The 17,276-nt window shown below is 47.1% G+C and overlaps 1 protein-coding gene across 1 annotated transcript; it reads right to left on the bottom strand.

The window, feature by feature from the left end:
* Positions 1-14,226: 14,226 nt before the first annotated feature.
* On the bottom strand, positions 14,227-14,944 carry LOC136529814 (protein GLUTAMINE DUMPER 5-like). The gene has a single exon (XM_066522877.1). It carries the CDS (start codon positions 14,851-14,853, stop codon positions 14,509-14,511), a length of 345 nt encoding a protein of 114 aa, XP_066378974.1. The 5' UTR covers positions 14,854-14,944; the 3' UTR covers positions 14,227-14,508.
* Between the last annotated feature and the right edge of the window lie 2,332 nt (positions 14,945-17,276).

Below are 17,276 nucleotides of genomic sequence, written 5' to 3'. Positions count from 1 at the left end.
TATATGGTCGGTTTTCCACACGTACACTTCTTCTCATTGATCACTACTTTATGTTTTTGAGCACCCCGATCTTCACCACCAATGTTAGTTCCACCACCCTCTAGAATCTCATATCCATGGTTGATCGGATCGAAACATGAACCCTTCTGTCGTTTAGACTTTTTCTTTGAGAAAGCTAGTTCCTGAGATGCTAAAAGTGGCCAAGCTTTGCCTGCTGTCCATAGAGACCTCGCATGCTTCTTCCTCGAAACGAACCAAGCATTCAACTTGTAGAAGGTGAATGAGGCAATAGCAGTCATAGGCAGACCACGACAACCTCTTAGAAGGCTATTGAATATCTCTGCCATGTTACTAGTCATGAAGCCCCATCTCCAACCTCCGGTGTCATATGCAAGTGACCACTTATCCTTCGATGCCATCAACTCGCTCAAGAATTGCCTGCCATCAACATTTGTGGCTAACTTCAGGGCATCTAGCTTATCTTTGAATAATTGAACCTCTTGCTGCCTGCAAACCTCCTCAAATAATTTGAAGTTATCCTTTGTGTAATCACGCCTTATAAGATTCTGAGCAAGGTGTCTGGTGCACCATCGGTGATGTATTTGGCCGTAACCAGGAATCTCTTGTTCTACGGCATTCAGAATGTCAGCATGCCTATCGGATATCACACAAACATCACGTCCCAGACCAATTACCACTTGTCTTACTAGCCTGAGAAACCAACACCAACTATCCGTGTCCTTCTTCCGAACAATCGCAAAGGCCAATGGCACAAGCTGGTCTTCTGCATCTGTCCTAATACAAATAAGCATTGTGCCTTCAAATTTTCCTGTAAGAAAGGTCCTATCAATTGAGACGACGGGCCTGCAATGCTTGAATGCTTCGATGCTCTGCCCGAACGCCCAAAAGGCCCTTCCAAATACATGGCTACCATTCCTTGTTTCACCCTCCTTAGGTAAATACTCGAAGTGCATCCCAGGATTTACAGCCCTCATTGCGTTCAACATTACAGGGAGGCGCTCATAAGATTCTTTCCAATTTCCAAATATTATTTCCAGTGCACGCTGCTTTGCCCTCCATGCTTTTCCATACTTGACATAGTAATTATACCGTTGGAAGATGATCTCAACCAACGCGGACACCGTAATGATTGGCATATGCTTCACCACGGGGCATAACTGCCTTGCAATGAACCTAGAATTGAGCTGTAGATGGTTCTCTTCTGCCTCAGCAGTGGCACAAACATGTGGTTGCTTCACTGAGGTAATCTTCCATTTGCCTGCCTTCGTCTTCCTAGCACATACTCTCCAACTACACTGTTGTTCTTCACAAGCAACAGTGTACCTCTTCTCCTTGAATGAATTGATGACCCTAAAAGGTCGGTTGTGTACAATGGAGTACTCTTGCAACCATGTTTTCAACTCATCCATGGTAGCAAACAATATGTCCTTCCGTATGTTGAGGCAACCGCTAACATCAGGCACTGTTGTATCACTTGGCCCACCATCAGCTACTGCCCTGTGACCATGGCTAAGGTCCTCAAAAACACCAACTAGTGGATCTCTCCAAGGCAAGACCCTAGACAATATCTCTATTTCCCTAAAATTGAGACGACCAACAGGGCGATCGTCATCAAAGTCTTCGGCTATCTCCTCTACGAAGAATTCATCATCTCCAGCTATCTCCATGTCAAAACGGTTCGTAGCCCTAGCATCACCAAAGTCTTCTTCACCACTAAGATCATCTTCGTTGCTAAGCTCATCCTCAATAGAAAAGTCTCCGCTAGCGTCGTCCAAACCTTCTTCTGCATCACCAAATACATAATCATCATCCTCTTCATAACTATCATGATTGCCCTCACCATCGGCAACCGCTTCGAAGCTATCATTTCCTAAGCCGGACTCCTTACTTACTACTAAATCCAAAGATCGCACTTCTGAGGCCAATACAACTGCCTTGTAATTATTCCATTCAGACTCGCTTGTAATTTTGAGCAACCGCTTGATCCGAGGACCCTTCGACGACCCAACATCTATGACACCTTCAAACTGAACATGCACGTCTCCTTCATTCCAGCCTAACTTAACCTTCACTCGCTCCACTAACTAGGTCAAAGATGGTGTTTCAGAAAAAATCAACAACTCCTCACACATGTCCAGAAATTCCAAACTATCATCTCTTGTCCTAACAATATGGCCTCCATGGTGCAACCTCACTAATTTATCCATCTACAGCCATCACACAACAAGTAGTGTCACATATCAATATATCATGCGAGTTTCAATCCAATAAGTAGAAACTAAAATATATCATTTAATCTTTTTCAACCCCAACAACATAATCATTTCTAGTCATAAAAAATTGAAATCTAATGACCAAGAAATAACTAAAATACATACTAACCCTAATGACCAACAAATAACTAACCCTAATGACACCTACAATAAACAAAGAACCCTAATGACCAAAATACCTAGAAACCAAACTAACCTAACATGTTCAGCACATAAAACAGTTAAACAACAATACACTCAATCATCCTAAGCCATACATTTTGCAAATGCAAACACACATATATAAAAACACCATACACCCATGATTCCACATGATTAGAGACAATGCAAGCACATCTACACGGATAGATTGGAGAAGAGGAGGGACCATTACCTCGAGGAAGCTTCGGAAGACGAGATCCTGGCACCTAGGGTCGATTTTGGGGGCTAGGGTTTCGTGGCGGCGTGGGGGAGAAGAGTTGAGAGGAGAGCCGGCGGTTTCAGAATGGAGGGAGGAAGAAGAAGGGGGCCGCGGCGCGGCTTCAAGGGACCAGACATCGGCGTTGAGTCGGGCCGCGCCGAGCCTGGTGGCTCGGCGTTAAGTGACCACGCGCCGAGCTATTGGGCCACGAAGGGTTGTTGGGCCGCCTGGGCCGCGCGCGGGGTGGTGCCAGTAGCTCGCGCGCGGCGTGACTACGCGCCGAGTGTAGGCCGGTGGCGTTGGCTGACACGACGCCGACGTGTCCGACCCCACGCGTCACCGTGTCTTCGTCGACCGGGGTCGTCCGTGACGTGGCAAGACCTCGGCGTCGTGTCAGTCGACGCCGACCCACATACCTCGGCGTCATGTCCTAAGACGCCTAAAAATGGTCTATTTTCAGCAAACGTTTTGCCCTAGGTCTTTTTGTAAAAAATATTTTCAAAAGGGGTTAAAATACAAAAATTCCACGAGGACTCGCTGCCGTATTCGGTCTGTTGGCCGGTAGGTTTATGGGTCGATGCTGATTTATTGGGAGAAGAAAACACCGTTGGCTGGCTGATAAACTCTGGCGGAAACCAACACATTGTTGGCTGACCGATAAAGTCCGGCTGAAACCAACATGCGAACAGGCGTCTACGGGTCCCCGCGTCTGCGGTGCTGATTTATTAGGAAAAGAAAACACCATTGGCTGACTGATAAACTCTTGTGGAAACCAACACATTATTGACTGGCCGATAAAGTCCGGCTGAAACCAACACGCCAACAGGCGTCTACGGTCCCCGCGTCTGCGGTCGTATCGAATGCGGGATGCGCGCAGCGACTCGGAAACGCACGCCACACCAGTCCTGCCGCTGCATCTGCATGCCACCGCCGCCGCTCTGCTGCCTACCGGCCAGTGCCGATCGACGGAGCGAGACCTACCTCGCCGCTCTATACAGGAGTCAGGAGTTGGTATCTGCATAGTACGTCTCCGATCGACCCACGTCGATCTCGTCCGTCCGATCGAGAGTCCCACTAGGAGTAGGAGCGCTGTGTACAAAGTACTACCCGTAGCTGGGCTGGAGTGGACACCCGGCCGGGTAGGTTCAATGAATGCACTCTTGCCAAGCACGCACTACTTATTTTCCATCCATATGCATCCACGATGTATATGTACCCGTTGGCAGCATAGTCATAGACCATCTGTATAGCTAGACTTGTACTGTGATCGACCCACAGATCGAGCACTAGTAGAGTTTCCTTTCAACCTTTGTTGATCGTTATTAATATGTAAAAGTTCATATATATGTAGGCTGATAATACAAATTTTCTGTTGTACCATCATTACAAATACTTCAACCACAAAGGATTCTTATATTTGGCCAATAAATAAATTCTACGTATCCCACGCTCCTCCTAAAGAATATACAGCTATGAATAAGTAGTTTTGTTTGGTCCATAGTCAAAATTGCAATATTCTTAGGATAGAGATAGTATCTCTCTATGTATTCTTAGTCAAACGGGTACACGTACGGCCGTGCCATAGTACCATAATACTAATATTGTATTATCATAGTGGAGTCTAATTATACTTGTACTACAACATCCTCCGTTACAAAATAAGTGCATTTTTTTATATGTATATCTAGAGAGCCATAACAAAAAAAAATAGTATGCACCATCCAGTCATCCAGATGAATTAGTAGAAATGTATTTATTTGAAACGAATGGAATATACCAGAGTATAAACCATCCATTTTATAGAATATCTACGTTTTCGTTTTTTTTTACATCACACTGGTGCGCGTGGAGGCGCATACAGCACCCAGTCTTTGAGAGGCAAAACCAGCTAGCGGTTTCACCGGTCACCTCCCGTCCAAACTCCAAACCCGGTGGCGGCTAACCCTCCTGCCCCCTTCCTCTCCCTTGCGCACGCGGCAGCTGGCTACCACCACAGTCCACAGTCACGGCACACCTGACCTGACGATCTCACCTAGCCTCGAGGCAGGCAGCAGGTAACTCGGCAAAGCAAGCAGGAAGCAGGAAGCAGGAAGCAGGAAGCGGTTATTCCATCAGTCGCCATTATTCCATTCCACCCAAGATCTCAGAAGCAAGCCGATAGCTAGAGGTTTCCGTCGTCTTTGTGCTCCTGCTAAACATAAAAAGAAGAGAGAGAGAGAGAGAGAGAGAGAGAGAGAGAGAGAAGAGATGAGGCCGAGCCCATGGAGGACGCCGACACCGTACATCTTCCTGGGCATTACCATCATAATGGGCGTCATCGCGGTGGCGCTGCTCGTGCTCATCTGCACGCGCAAGAAGGCGTCATCGTCTTCCTCGCGGCAGGGGGCCGACGAGAAGGCGGCGCTCGCGCTCGCGCCGCTGGACCGGGAGCCAAAGGTCGTCGTCTTCATGCCCGGCGACCACGCGCCGTCCTTCCTCGCCAGCGCCAAGCCGCTCCACGGTGACGGCGCGGCGGCAGTGTAGACAGGGGAGACGACGAGATCGAGTCCACCCAACCACCCGCGTGGGCCAATTTTGTGAATAGATTTTTTTTCCCCATTTGCTTGAGACTTTGAGACTTAGAAAGGCGGCGGCTTTTGAAATGAAATCAGGGAAAAAGAAGTTTGGATTGGTTTGGTTTGTTTCGGCGAACAGCTCCCAGCTTTCCATAAACGCGTCCGTCCTTTTGGTGTGGCTGCGTGTTCAGTAGTACTTCAGTTGGGATCCAATAATCGATCGATTTGGCTTCCAATTCTGTACGATCTTTTGTGGTGCATCGACCATGCTTTGTTCGCCCATTAACGCTACGAGATCATACGACACACGCCGTCATAGCGACGAGGAGGTGTTTGCTGTTGCTCGAGTCAGACTACTGACGAACTCTGTTCCAAATGAAAAGGGGCGCCCGGCCTGACTGACCGGCACAAACTTGGCGTCATGAACTCGATCTGACGACGACGAGCGGGGACAGTCAGGCTGATCAACATCTGATCCGCGTACGTCGCCTTCTGTGTACGCAAAGCCGAATAATAACCGATCAAGCCCCAGTACAACCTGCCATTGTAGCATATACAGTGCCGCCCGCCCGGCCGGTCGATTCACTGCATCGCAGTGACCGGTTTTTCTATTCCTCGGTTCCAAATTAATTACAAGTTTATTTGGTTTTTCTTGGTACTCTGCGTTTGCTATATATGTATCTCGATAACATATATTTAAGTTCATAACAAAAGCTATATACTTAAACAAGTCAAAATGGATTATAATTGAGAATAGAGGGAGTAATTTTTGCCAAAGCTATATATACGATGTTGCCGGACATTATTTTTTATGGAAAATGAAAGTATTCTCGGTCTTTTAATCTGTGTGGCATTTCTTGCTAATCGCTTTCAATCTCCAACCAACTAATGGGACGGCTCATACGTTTGGTGCTTGGATTAGGAGCTTTGCTCCAAGTTTGAGGGATCTGATCATAGTGGGGCTAGCAGCAATTTTGCTGGGTTTTGTGGCTGAATAGAAATGATGTAGTGTTCAACAACAAAAAAAAAGTTCTAATTCTTGCCTGCAGGTAATCTTCAGAGGTACTTACTGGATCAGCATTGGTCAGTGTTGTCTAAAGGGGAAGCGAGAAGAGCATTGAAGGATGGGTGCAAGCCCTTGGAAATACTGATGTTATAAGTGTTTAGGGAACTTGGTTGACGTCATCAGAGAAGGATTGAGGGTTGTGCCTCTTATTTGTTTGGTTTCAGTTGATTAGGTTTAGATTGGACCGGTCATGTTTGGTAGTCATGTTTAACCTTGTTTTTTGCTTAGTGGAACTTGGTCTAAGAACCAGCTTTTATGTATCGTACGGTTACTCATTCACACGTGGATGAGGGAGACCGGAATATTTTTATTTCTTTATCTAAAAAAAATGTGAGCCTTAGAGTGCTTGTACAATTGGTAGGCGGGAAGAGCGACAAGTTTGCTCATCTCTCTAATCCAGCTCAACCAATAAGCTGATATGGTAGTTGATGTTGAACATTTGGTCAATTTACGACTTATATTAATCCATAAAAACGACTTAAACAATAGTAACAGTACCACTAACCATACTGTAACACCACCACTACTGCAGATAGTATTCAACAGTGCAGCAACCAAGTACGCTAACAGAATACCATATGAACAATAGCGCACAGTGGGATTAGATTTATACCCTAGGGTGGGACTGCCGGTACCCGCGGACAGTGAGCCACCATCTTCTCCGTCGTTGGTGTTGGTGCGGCCACCAGTCCTCCTCGTGTCCACCATGTTGGCACGGGAAGCTCCTGCAGGTGCGGTGTCGGAGCAGTAGAACAAGACTCTCCCGTCAGAAAGCAGAAGCCCCCGAACAGGAAACTGCAGACGGGGCAGCAGTCGCACCGGGAAGCCGGCGCTCCCCAAAAACTTGATTCCCCGCCTACCCGTGCAGGTACGCTTGACGGGGGGAAGTTCCGGAGGCCTGCTACCGAAGCTCTCGGAGATGCAGACGAACAGCTCAGCGCTCAGATGTTGCGGAGAGGAGGAAGAGGAAGAGCCGGGTCTTGCCCTTCCGGACAGGCCCCCCCCTTATAGCCGCGTAGTTTCCCATCTATCCGTTAGGCCCTGTCGGGGGAATGAACCTGGACAGGGTGGTTGGGCGTTGGGAGTTGGCTGCGGCGGCTAGGGTTTCGGTTGGGCCAAGCGACAAAACCTGACCAAGCTAGGCCATGGCCCACGGCCCACGGCGCGTCGTGCGCGCGCGCCCGCGGGAGGGCGGGCGGCGCGGCTCGGCTCGGCGGCGGCGGCGGCGCGCGCGTGTGGCCTCCCGGTTCTCCCTCTCAACTTGTCTATGTGAGAGTCCTAAGACTCACTATTTAAGTTGAGAACCTTTTTAGTGAATTTCCCATATGGTACTAATCACTTTTCCACTTAACAATAATTGTGGGCCTTTGAAGTTTATTTGATTAATTAGAATAAATAATGGGCCTAGCCCGAATTAATCTAACAATCCCCACCAAACTTCAGAAGTCCACAGTTAATGTCTTCAGTTCTGAGCTTATTTGATATACCAATGTTTCGATGGAGACTGTTAAGTTGAACATCCATCTAGAAAAGGAGTTTACACTCATTTACAACTGACCAATGGACTATGCCTTGAATTGACAGTTTTGTGCAAAGTGAGGCTCACTCGATTCCTTTACTGATACTAGGCTGCCTGTAGCATCCCCTCTGGTTGGAGCATATAAGTCATACTCCTGGCCTATTCATGAGTATCTAGAGATCACCCAAATCTCATAGATTGCGACTAGCAATCGAACTCACATAGGTGTGTTCCTTTAAGATGCCCTGTAGGCCGACATCTTTGCTTCTCATTAAGCCACTCGGATCACATTGAGGTATTTACCAACCTGCCATACAGATAGGAAGAGAAGTGCATTACTCAAGAGATTGACCTTCATTAAAAAGGGTCTCTTCCCTCAGTCTACCCATAGCTTGTTTCACCATCCTAATTCATGGGATCTCCGATCACATAGGACAGGTTGCCACCACGATAGAACTTCATGTGGGTCTCAGTCCCATCTCACTCGATGCACTATCTATCACATTACGCGATAGTCCCTTAGTAAATTGATCTGCCAGATTTTTAGACGTATGGACATAGTCCAATGCTATTACTCTGGAGTTTCTCAATTTTCTGACAGATTTTAACCGCCGCTTTACATGCCTAGTGGTCTTCATGTTGTCCTTTGAACTGTTTATCTTGATAATTACTGTTTGGTTATCACAGTTCATAGAAATTGCGGGCATATGTTTTTCAACCACCGGCAAATCCATAAGGAGCTCACGGAGCCATTCAGCCTCAACAGTAGCGGTATCAAGTGCTGCAAGTTCTGCTTCCATTGTTGACCTTGTTAAGATGGTCTGCTTGCAAGACTTCCAGGAAACAGCGCCACCTCCAAGTGTGAATGTATATCCACTTGTGGCTTTTAACTCATCAGCATCAGATATCCAATTTGCATCACAATAGCCCTCGAGTACCTTCGGGTACCCAGTATAGTGAATGCCAAAGCTCGACGTTCCCTTTAGATAGCGCAATACTCTTTCAAGAGCACGCCAGTGATCATCTCCCGGATTTGAAACAAACCAGCTTAATTTGCTCACAGCAAATGAGATGTCAGGCCTCGTTGCACTAGCCAAGTACATTAGCGAGCCGATGATTTGGGAGTATCTCAACTGATCCCTCATTATTCTTCGGTTCTTTCTCAGGATCACGCTTGGATCATAGGGAGTGGACACAGGCTTGCAGTCACTATAACCAAAGCGACTCAGTACCTTTTCCACATAGTGAGTTTGTACAAATGTTACCCCACCATTTTCTCCCCTTAGTAGTTTGATGTTTAGTATCACATCAGCCACTCCCAAAACCTTCATGTCAAAGCTCTTTGACAGAAAGTCCTTGACTTCCTCAATCACATTGAGGCTTGTCCCAAAGATTAGTATGTCATCCACATACAAGCACAGGATTACTCCTTCTCCCCCACCATAGCGGTAGTACACACATTTGTCGGCTTCATTCGCAACAAAACTAGCAGATGTCATAGTTTTATCAAACTTTTCATGCCATTGCTTAGGTGCTTGTTTTAGGCCATACAAAGACTTCAATAATTTACACACCTTTCCTTCTTGACCTTCTACTACGAAACCATCGGGCTGATCCATGTAGATCTCCTCATCTAGCTCTCCATTTAGGAAAGCCGTCTTAACATCCATCTGATGAACAAAAAGACCATGAGACGCAGCCAGGGCAAGCAGTACTCGGATTGTGGTCAATCGGGCCACTGGTGAATAAGTATCAAAGAAGTCCTCGCCTTCTTTCTGGGTATAACCCTTAGCCATAAGCCTTGCCTTGTACTTTTCAATCGTACCATCAGGCCTGAGCTTTTTCTTAAACACCCATTTACATCCTACAGGCTTGCACCCATAAGGACGATCAACAATCTCCCAAGTTCCATTGGTCATAATTGAATCCATCTCACTTCGCACTGCTTCCTTCCAGTAGTCAGCGTCGGGAGAGGAATATGCCTCAACAATGGTGCTTGGAGTGTCATCCACGAGGTATATAGTGAAATCATCACCAAAAGACTTTATAGTCCTCTGTCTCTTACTCTTTCGAGTAGCTCCACTATTATCCTCCTCAGGATTCTCAACACATGTTTGTTCAAGATGTTCTGTTGGCGCCATGGGAGAATCAATAGGTTTTTGACTAGATGTGCTAGGTTCATTTCCTCTCATAGGAAATTCATTCTCAAAGAATGTAGCATCTCTAGACTCAATCACTGCACCAACACGCATGTCAGGTACTCCAGAGCTTACAACTAGGAATCTATAGCCGACGCTGTGTAAAGCGTAACCGAGGAACACACAATCTACAGTTTTTGGTCCAAGTTTGCGCTTTTTGATGATTGGCACATTCACCTTGGCCAAGCATCCCCAAGTGCGTAGGTATGAGAGAGTCAACCTTTTCTTTTCCCATTCCTCGAATGGTGTTACTTCTTTATTCTTTGTAGGAACTCTATTCAGGACATGACATGCCGTCAATATAGCCTCACCCCACCATTCGTTGGAAAGTCCCGTAGTGTCTAACATGGCGTTAACCAAATCAGTTAGAGTGCGATTCTTTCGTTCGGTAATCCCATTGGATTGGGGGGAGTATGGAGGCGTCCTCTCATGAATAATTCCATGTTCCTCGTAGAATGGATCAAACTCATGTGAAAAGTATTCTCCCCCACGATCAGACCTCAACCGTTTGATTTTTCTTTCCAATTGGTTCTCTACTTCAGCTTTATAGATTTTAAAATAATGCATTGCTTCATCCTTTGTTTTTAGCAAGTACACATAGCAAAATCTAGTGCTATCATCAATAAGAGTCATGAAATATTTCTTTCCTCCTTTGGTCAATACACCATTCATCTCGCACAAATCAGAATGAATGAGATCTAGCGGTGCCAAATTTCTCGACTTTTTCACAGCCTTGTGAGGCTTGCGAGGTTGCTTCGCTTGAACACAAGCATGGCACTTAGACCCTTTGACCAGATCGATTTTAGGGATTAATTTTAAACTAGCTAAGCGCGTCATACAACCAACATTGATGTGACAGAGTTGGGAATGCCAAACATTAGACTTATCATCATTTCTCACATGGTTCACAATTTTATCACAAGAATCCATCAAAGAGAAGCGGAACAAGCCTCCGCTTTCATAGCCTTTTCCAACAAAGGTTCCATACTTGGATACAACACATTTATTGGACTCAAATACAAGTCTAAAGCCATCTCTACACAATAGAGATCCACTAACGAGATTCTTCTTGATGGAGGGGACATGCTGCATGTTCTTTAGCTGCACGATCTTTCCCGAAGTAAACTTCAGATTGATCGTACCAACACCAAGTACAGCAGCATGCGTACCGTTTCCCATCAGCAAGGAGCAACCTCTTTGTTCCTGATAAGAAGAAAATAAAGAAACATCAGAACAAACATGAATGTTAGCACCCGTGTCAACCCACCACTCAGGCGAGAGACAAACTGAAAAAACTGTAGGTAGATGATTACCGTACCCAGATCCTCCAGATTCGCTAACAACCATGTTTGCGGACTTCTTCTGCTTGTCCTTGCGGTCAGGGCACTCTTTTGCCCAATGGTCAGATGCACCGCAGACAAAGCAAAGGCCCTTTTCTTTTTCCTTGCCCTTCTTTTTAAAAGTTGCAGCTTTAGGCTTGACTGCAGGCTTGTTTTTCTTCTTCCTCTGTGCGGCATGAAAGTTCTTCTTTTGCACCAGATTGGTGCTAGAACCTTCCTCATGCGCTTTCTTGCCATGAGTGTCCTTTGCCCTAGCATTCTCCTCCACACCAAGAGTAGCAATGAGATCAGTCACACTGAACACTTGCCTCCTGTGCTTTAGAGTAGTGGCAAAGCTCGACCAAGTAGGTGGCAGCTTAGCGATGATACCGCCGGCCACAAACTTGTCAGGCAACTCACACTCATTGTTCTGGAGTTCCTTTGCCAGCATCTGTATCTCATGAGCCTGCTCTACTACAGATCGGTCATCGACCATCTTGTAGTCATAGAACTTCTCCATGATGTACAGCTCGGTGCTAGTATCGGCAACACCGAACTTGGCCTCAAGTGCATCCCACATGTCCTTGCCAGTGTTCACATCCATGTACACTTGCACCATACTTTCAGTTAATATGCTGATGAGAGCCCCCTTGAACAAGTTATCTGCCTCATTGAACTTAATCTCCTCCTCGTGAGAGAAAGGAGGTTCAATGCGCTTTCCCTTGATCACGTGCTCACAACGCATACTAGTGAACCACAGCTTGGAACGGACACGCCACACTTTATAGTTGGATCCATCATCTTTCAATGGTGGTGGTTTTAGTGACGCAGCAAAACTAGCAGTCGAAAAAGACCTATCAAGTTTTTGGATTGTTGAACATTTGGTCAATTTACGACTTATATTAATCCATAAAAACGACTTAAACAATAGTAACAGTACCACTAACCATACTGTAACACCACCACTACTGCAGATAGTATTCAACAGTGCAGCAACCAAGTACGCTAACAGAATAGCATATGAACAATAGCGTACAGTGGGATTAGATTTATACCCTAGGGTGGGACTACCGGTACCCGCGGACAGTGAGCCACCATCTTCTCCGTCGTTGGTGTTGGTGCGGCCACCAGTCCTCCTCGTGTCCACCATGTTGGCACGGGAAGCTCCTGCAGGTGCGGTGTCGGAGCAGTAGAACGAGACTCTCCCGTCAGGAAGCAGAAGCCCCCGAACAGGAAACTGCAGACGGGGCAGCAGTCGCACCGGGAAGCCGGCGCTCCCCGAGGCCTGCTACCGAAGCTCCCTGTGCGCGCAGGGAACTCCGATCGGAGATGCAGACGAACAGCTCAGCACTCAGATGTTGCGGAGAGGAGGAAGAGGAAGAGTCGGGTCTCGCCCTTCTGGACAGGGGCGCCCCCCCCCCCCCCCCTTTATAGCCGCGCAGTTCCCCATCTATCCGTTAGGCCCTGTCGGGGGGAATGAACCTGGACAGGGTGGTTGGGTGTTGGGAGTTGGCTGCAGCGGCTAGGGTTTCGGTTGGGCCAAGCGACAAAACCTGACCAAACCAAACCAAGCCAGCCCACGGCCCGGCGTGTCGCGCGGGCGGCTCGGCGGTGGCGGCGGCGTGCGCGTGTGGCCTCCCGGTTCTCCCTCTCAACTTGTCTATGTGAGAGTCCTAAGACTCACTATTTAAGTTGAGAACCTTTTTAGTGAATTTCCCATATGGTACTAATCACTTTTCCACTTAATAATAATTGTGGGCCTTTGAAGTTTATTTGATTAATTAGAATAAATAATGGGCCTAGCCCGAATTAATCTAACAGTTGATACTCCCGTTATTGCACTTGCTCTACCTCCGCAGTTTCCAGTTTTCGTTGTTTACGCTTTTCTATTTCTCTTTTGTCCGCGGTCATTAGCTACATTAATTAATGTCACAGTAAGACAAGTGGACCTAAGCTCGCTCTTTGTCCATGAACTGTTTTTTATTCAGTTTTGGCATTCTAATCTTTTTATCTCTTGGCATGTTTTTTGTTTCTCTTTTGGCCAGCCAAATATTTAGGCCATTAGAAAAATTGGGTAAATTTGGGTGGGGAAATGAATAAAAGATGCCTTTACAAGAAGGTAATTTGAATGAAAATTACAATGATGATGAGAATATTTAGAGCAGAGAAAGCTTGATAATAACCCTAGTTTTAGAAACTATCTAAAGCAAGAGTAAAAAAATTTGCATAAAATTCTTGTCAAAAAAGTGAAACTAACTGCTGTGTCCCAAGTTATATTATGAGGAAAGCAAGCATTCATTGTGATGCCTCTTCCTAAAAAATGACCCTTTTTTGTCACTCTTTGTTCATTCACTATCGGTTTTGAAGGTTGTAGAAAAGCGCACCTTACGAAAAAAAATGAATGAACAAAGAGTGACAAAAAAATGCTTACAAATCGATTATTTAGAAAACTATCGTTTAGATTCTCAACTTGATTGGTTGTTTTATCCCGTTCCTAAACTTAAAAATCGATATTTAGTTATTCAAATTTGTTCAATTGTGTCATTGGTTTATTAACGAAAAGCTTGGTCCCTTGAGATACGGCGATGGCGGCCTCGGTTCATATGACGCCATGTTTCTGGCGCCGCTCAGTCAGGCCGGGCGCCCTTTTTCATTTGGAGAAATTTTCGCACCAAGCAAGCTACTACAAGTCGATTTCATTGCGCTAATAGACTGCTAGATTTATCAGATGAATCACTACTGAAGGGCCCTGCTGTCAGTCTGACTCGGATCGGAGGAAAACACCTACCGGCGACCGCCGACCGCTGAGGCTTCTCGTCGCTGTGACGGCGTGATGTGAGGGTACCGTTAATGGACGAACAAAGCATGGTCGATGCAACACAAAATAATTTTACAGAATTGTAAGCCAAAAATCGATTGGATCCAACTGGACACGCAGCCAAACAAAAAAATAAAACGCCGTACGCGTTTATTGAAGATGGTTGCCGAACCAAACCAAACTTCGTTTCACTGATTTCACTTCAAAAGCAGCTGCCTCTCAAACAAACCAAAACAAAAAATATCCACAAAATTGCCCCCGCGTAGAGGTAGCCGGCTCGGCGCCGCTCGATCAGTTCGCCACGCGGGGTAGCCTCCCTCTTGTCGTCCCTTCCCCTGCCTACACTACTGCCGCCGCGCCGTCACCGCCGAGCGGCTTGACGCTGGCGAGGAAGGACGGCGCGCGGTCGTCGCCGGGCATGAACACGACGACCTTGGGCACCCGGTCCAGCGGCACGAGCGCTCGCGCCGCCGCCGCCGCCGCCTTCTCGTCGGACGACGAGGACGACGCCTTCTTGCGCGTGCAGATGAGCACGAGCAGCGCCACCGCGATGACGCCCATCATGAAGGCGATGCCCAGGAAGACGTACGGGGTCGGCGTCTTCCATAGGCTCGGTGGTCCGCCGCCGCCGCCGCCGCCGCCCATTAGCTTCACCGAAATACCCCCACCTCTCTCCGGCCTCATCTTCTCTCTCTCTTTTTTTTCTTCTTCTTGTTTTTATGTCTAGCAGAGAACAAGGAAGAAACCTACCTGTAGCTATCGGCTTGCTTCTGAGATCTTGGGTGGAATGGAATAATGGCGACTGGTGGAGAGAGGGGTGGTATATATAGCGGCTGGGGCCTGCTTGCTTTGCCGAGTAGCCCCAGGCCAGGCCAGGTCAGATCGTCAGGTGCTGTGGACTGTGGTGATGGCGCTGCGGCCTGCGGGTGGGTCATCATTAGCAGGAGGTTTAGCCGCCACCGGCCGGGTTTGGACGGAAGAAGGTGAAAGTGAAACCGCTAGGCGCCAGCTGGTTTTGCCTCTCGACTCTGGTGGTGGGGACACCGGCCACCAGTACCAGGGGGAGAAAGCTGGGTGCTGTATGCGCGTCCACGCACCAGCTGTGTGCAGTGATGTGAAAAACTGAAAACGTACGTCCGGATATTCGCCCCGTTTGTTTGTATATAAATCATACTTTTTCAGTTAATAAATAATATTTTTCTCTCATAATAAATCAGCTAACAGTATTTTCAGTCATGGCTTATCAACCAAACGAACAGGGCAATTATTCTAGACTCTAGAGAATGGATGGTACAGTAGCATCGTTGTATACGTACTGCCTCCGTTCCATGGAGAAATTCTCAGAAATGCACTTCTTTCGCTTGTCTATATTTGTGCATATTCGAAATTGCACTTATTTTGCGCCAGAGGGTGTACGCGTGAGAGTGTAGTACAAGTATACTCTGACTATGATCATACTATTATACTATGTTAGTAGGATGGTTCTTACTCCGTTCCAAATTATAAGCCGTTTTAACTTTTTTTACATCCATTTTATTATGTATCTAGATGTAATAATATGTTTAGATACATAGCAAAATGCAGGAACAAAAAAAAAGTCAAAACAACTTATAATTTGGAACGGAATGAGTACTCTGGTACGGATGTCTGCTTGACTATATATATATTGCAAGTTCTGAGTATGCACCGAACAAAAGTACTTATTCGTAGTTGCATTCTTTGTAGGGCGCGGATCACGTGTAATTTGTTCATTTCATTTATTTCTAAAATTCAAATACAAAAATCCTTCGTTGTTAAAAGTATCTGTAACAACGACGTACGTACGAAAAAAGAAATTATATTACCAGTCTATATATATGAATTTCTACATATTAGTCACGATGAACAAAGGTTGAAACAAAAGTCGATCGATCTACTGGTGCTCGATCGATCTGTGGGGCGATAACAGTATCGGTGTAGCTATTTTTATACAGATGGTCTATGGGTTTAGACTTTGGACTTTGGACCGATGCCATGCTGCAGATTTGTTTTGCGCGGTGAGATAGATGCGGATATTCGACTACGCTGCCAACGGGTACATAATGATGGTTTAACTTGTGGACGCGTGTAGGGATGGAGAAATAAATGAGCAGTGTGTGCATGGCAAGAGCACATTCGTTGAACCTAGCCGGCCGGGTCCGGGTGTCCAGTCCAGCCCAGCTCTGTTCACGCCGGGTCCTAGTAGTCACCTAGTGGGACCCCTTGATCATCGGACGGACGAGATGGACGTGGGTCGGAGAACATGGCACTGGCCGGCAGGCAGCGCGCGGCGTGCAGATGCCCCCAGCTGGTGGTGGCGTGCGTTTCCGAGTCGCGGCGCGCATCCCGCATTCAATACGTCTGCAAACGCGTCCGCGCCTGACGCCTGAGCGATCGAGCACTGGTGTGGTGATGAGTCAGCGACGCGGGGACCCGTCGCCGAGAGTGGCTGGAATTGATACAGCAGCAGCAATTTCCTCCCCGGCCAGCCCGTTAGTTCCAGGCTGTGAGAGCCGATCTTGATATTCTGATGCACACCAAAACGATCTAGCTGGTTGCCGGCCGATTCCTTCTTCGTTTTTTTCCCAGCAGCCGGACCCGATGGATGGCTTCAAATCATAAATAAACACGTTCGTCGTTCGGTGCCGTGTAGTATCTCTTTTTCGATCTGGTGACACAGATAGCTAGCTATGAGCTGAGCGACGCACCCGCCGTCGTTGTCGCACGTAAAGATGGCAACGGGGACTGATCCTTGATTTCCCGCGGAAAATTCTTCCACTAGAGGATGGGGATGAAGGAGAATTAATCCTCACAGAGATAGAATTGCTAGGATTGCTGTCCCCATTGGGGATGGCAGGGACGAGGATGGTTCCCTGTCCCCGCCCCGTGAACGCAAGGCCCATGTAAGAAGGCCCATTAGCCCCGAAGTATATATACGCGCTAACCCTAACTCACTCCCACCCGACCACTCCATGTCTCCACCCCTATGCATCCAGCCCCAGCCCCTAGCGGCACGAGCGGCGACACGACCGTGCGAGCGTGACTGCGCACGGCTGCCAGTAGCTGCAGGCCTACAGCTCGGTGCCTCG

The sequence above is a fragment of the Miscanthus floridulus genome, chromosome 19, assembly GCF_019320115.1.
Source record: "Miscanthus floridulus cultivar M001 chromosome 19, ASM1932011v1, whole genome shotgun sequence".
Lineage (NCBI taxonomy): Eukaryota > Viridiplantae > Streptophyta > Magnoliopsida > Poales > Poaceae > Miscanthus > Miscanthus floridulus.
The sequence above is the reverse complement of the archived record's forward strand: the minus strand, read 5'-3'. Positions and strand labels throughout refer to the sequence as shown.